Here is a 1,554-nt window from a genome sequence, read left to right on the forward strand (position 1 = left end):
CACAGTTTGGTTTACCTCCGTTCTTCTCGCCCAGATCCATGACCTCCGCTCCAGATCCATGACCTCTCGCTCCAGATTCATGACCCTGAGCTTCGCGACCTACCGTCGCTCAATCGCGCAGAAAGTCGGGCATTATATCATCGCGAGTCACGACGCACCACTCTGCATAGCACCACATCACCCCACACTCTGAACAGCTGCGATGGATACTAAGCTCCCGCAAAGTCACAACAAATCGGCCCTACCACGGCTGGTTGAGCCACACGAGCTCGTAGACTCTTGACACCTTGCGCGGCGTCCACTTAAACAGGTTGCGCGGTGCTTCATACGGGTTCACCTCCGAGTGGAACAGCCGAAACCCCATCCTCTCCAGCTGCATGAAGGTGCTGAGGTAGCGCTTCCACATGTCCAGGCCGACCTTGCTACCCGGCACGAACGCCATGTGCACCTCCATGCCGATCTGCTTGACGTTGCGCAGCAGGTGCGGCGATTGCGCGAAGATCTGCGCGAACATGTCCCACTCGCTGCCCTCCACGTCCACCTTGAGGTAGTGCACAGTGCGGTCCAGGTGGCCGAGGAAGCGGACGACACCCTCGTACGTGCGGATGTCCCAGCGGCGCGTCGACACCAGCCCCCGGCGCACTGTCTTCACCTCGTTCCGGCCGCCGATGCCGATGTTGTGGAAGAAGATGCGCGCGGAGCGCTTGTGGTCGGTGGCGCCTATGGACGGGTCGAAGGCGTGGATCTCGCACTCGAGCAGCTGCGCGTTGTCGTCGAACGACCAGTCGTGGTCGACGCCGAAGCTGTAGATGAGGCAGCGGTCCGTCTCCAGCATGCCCAGCTCCGGGTCCAGGCACACCCACTTGTAGCCATCGAAGTGCCGAGTCTTGTAGTCGGGCTGGCCGCCGACACGTACGGACTTGTTGCAGTGCGCGTGCGGCCGCTCGATGTAGTCATACAGCGCGTCGATGACGCCTTCCCACGTGTCGGGCCGGGCCAGCGTCCAGTTGGGCGGCGCCGCGCTGGTCTGGGCCGGCTCGTCACCCAGCAGCAGCGTCCGCAGCCGGCTGGGCAGCTGCAGCTGGCTGCTGAGCATCTCAGCAGCGCCGCCCGAGCGCGCGCAGCCGGGGCTGCAACGGAGCGCACGTCAGAGGGTGCAGAGGTGAGCGCATGTCAGAGGGTGCAGAGGTGAGCGCACGGCGGGGGTGTGGAGGTGGAGAGGGCGTGCAGAGATGGGTGGGGACGGGACGTGCGGGTCACGGCGGCCGGTGGCCAGGATCGGGCAGGCGATTGCTGCGTGAAGTTGGTGGTGGGTAGTGAAGAGGCGCTGGCAGTACCGGAGGTTCGCCATGGGAATTTAGCGTTGCAAAGATGGGGGACCCGCAGTGACGTCACTGCAGCCAAACTTCGAAGCAGGAAATGCAACAACGGACTTGGTGCACTGATGACCGCTAGTTGAAAGCAGGTATGGGTGATACCTCTGAACCTGTAAATATCATGTGGGGTTGTGTACACGTTTCAGATAGCGTTGGTGCATGTGCATCATCCCCAGAA

General features: G+C 62.2%; 1 protein-coding gene across 1 annotated transcript; it reads right to left on the reverse strand.

The window, feature by feature from the left end:
- Positions 1–241: 241 nt before the first annotated feature.
- Positions 242–1,351, reverse strand: LOC119094816 (methyltransferase-like protein 24). Its single transcript, XM_037217742.1, has 2 exons — positions 1,338–1,351; positions 242–1,022 (listed from the first exon to the last, which is right to left on the reverse strand). Exons 1-2 carry the CDS (start codon positions 1,349–1,351, stop codon positions 242–244), a joined length of 795 nt encoding a protein of 264 aa, XP_037073637.1.
- Between the last annotated feature and the right edge of the window lie 203 nt (positions 1,352–1,554).

The sequence above is a fragment of the Pollicipes pollicipes genome, unplaced genomic scaffold (genome assembly GCF_011947565.3).
Source record: "Pollicipes pollicipes isolate AB1234 unplaced genomic scaffold, Ppol_2.1 Scaffold_401;HRSCAF=451_pilon_pilon_pilon, whole genome shotgun sequence".
NCBI classification, from domain to species: Eukaryota; Metazoa; Arthropoda; class Thecostraca; order Pollicipedomorpha; family Pollicipedidae; genus Pollicipes; species Pollicipes pollicipes.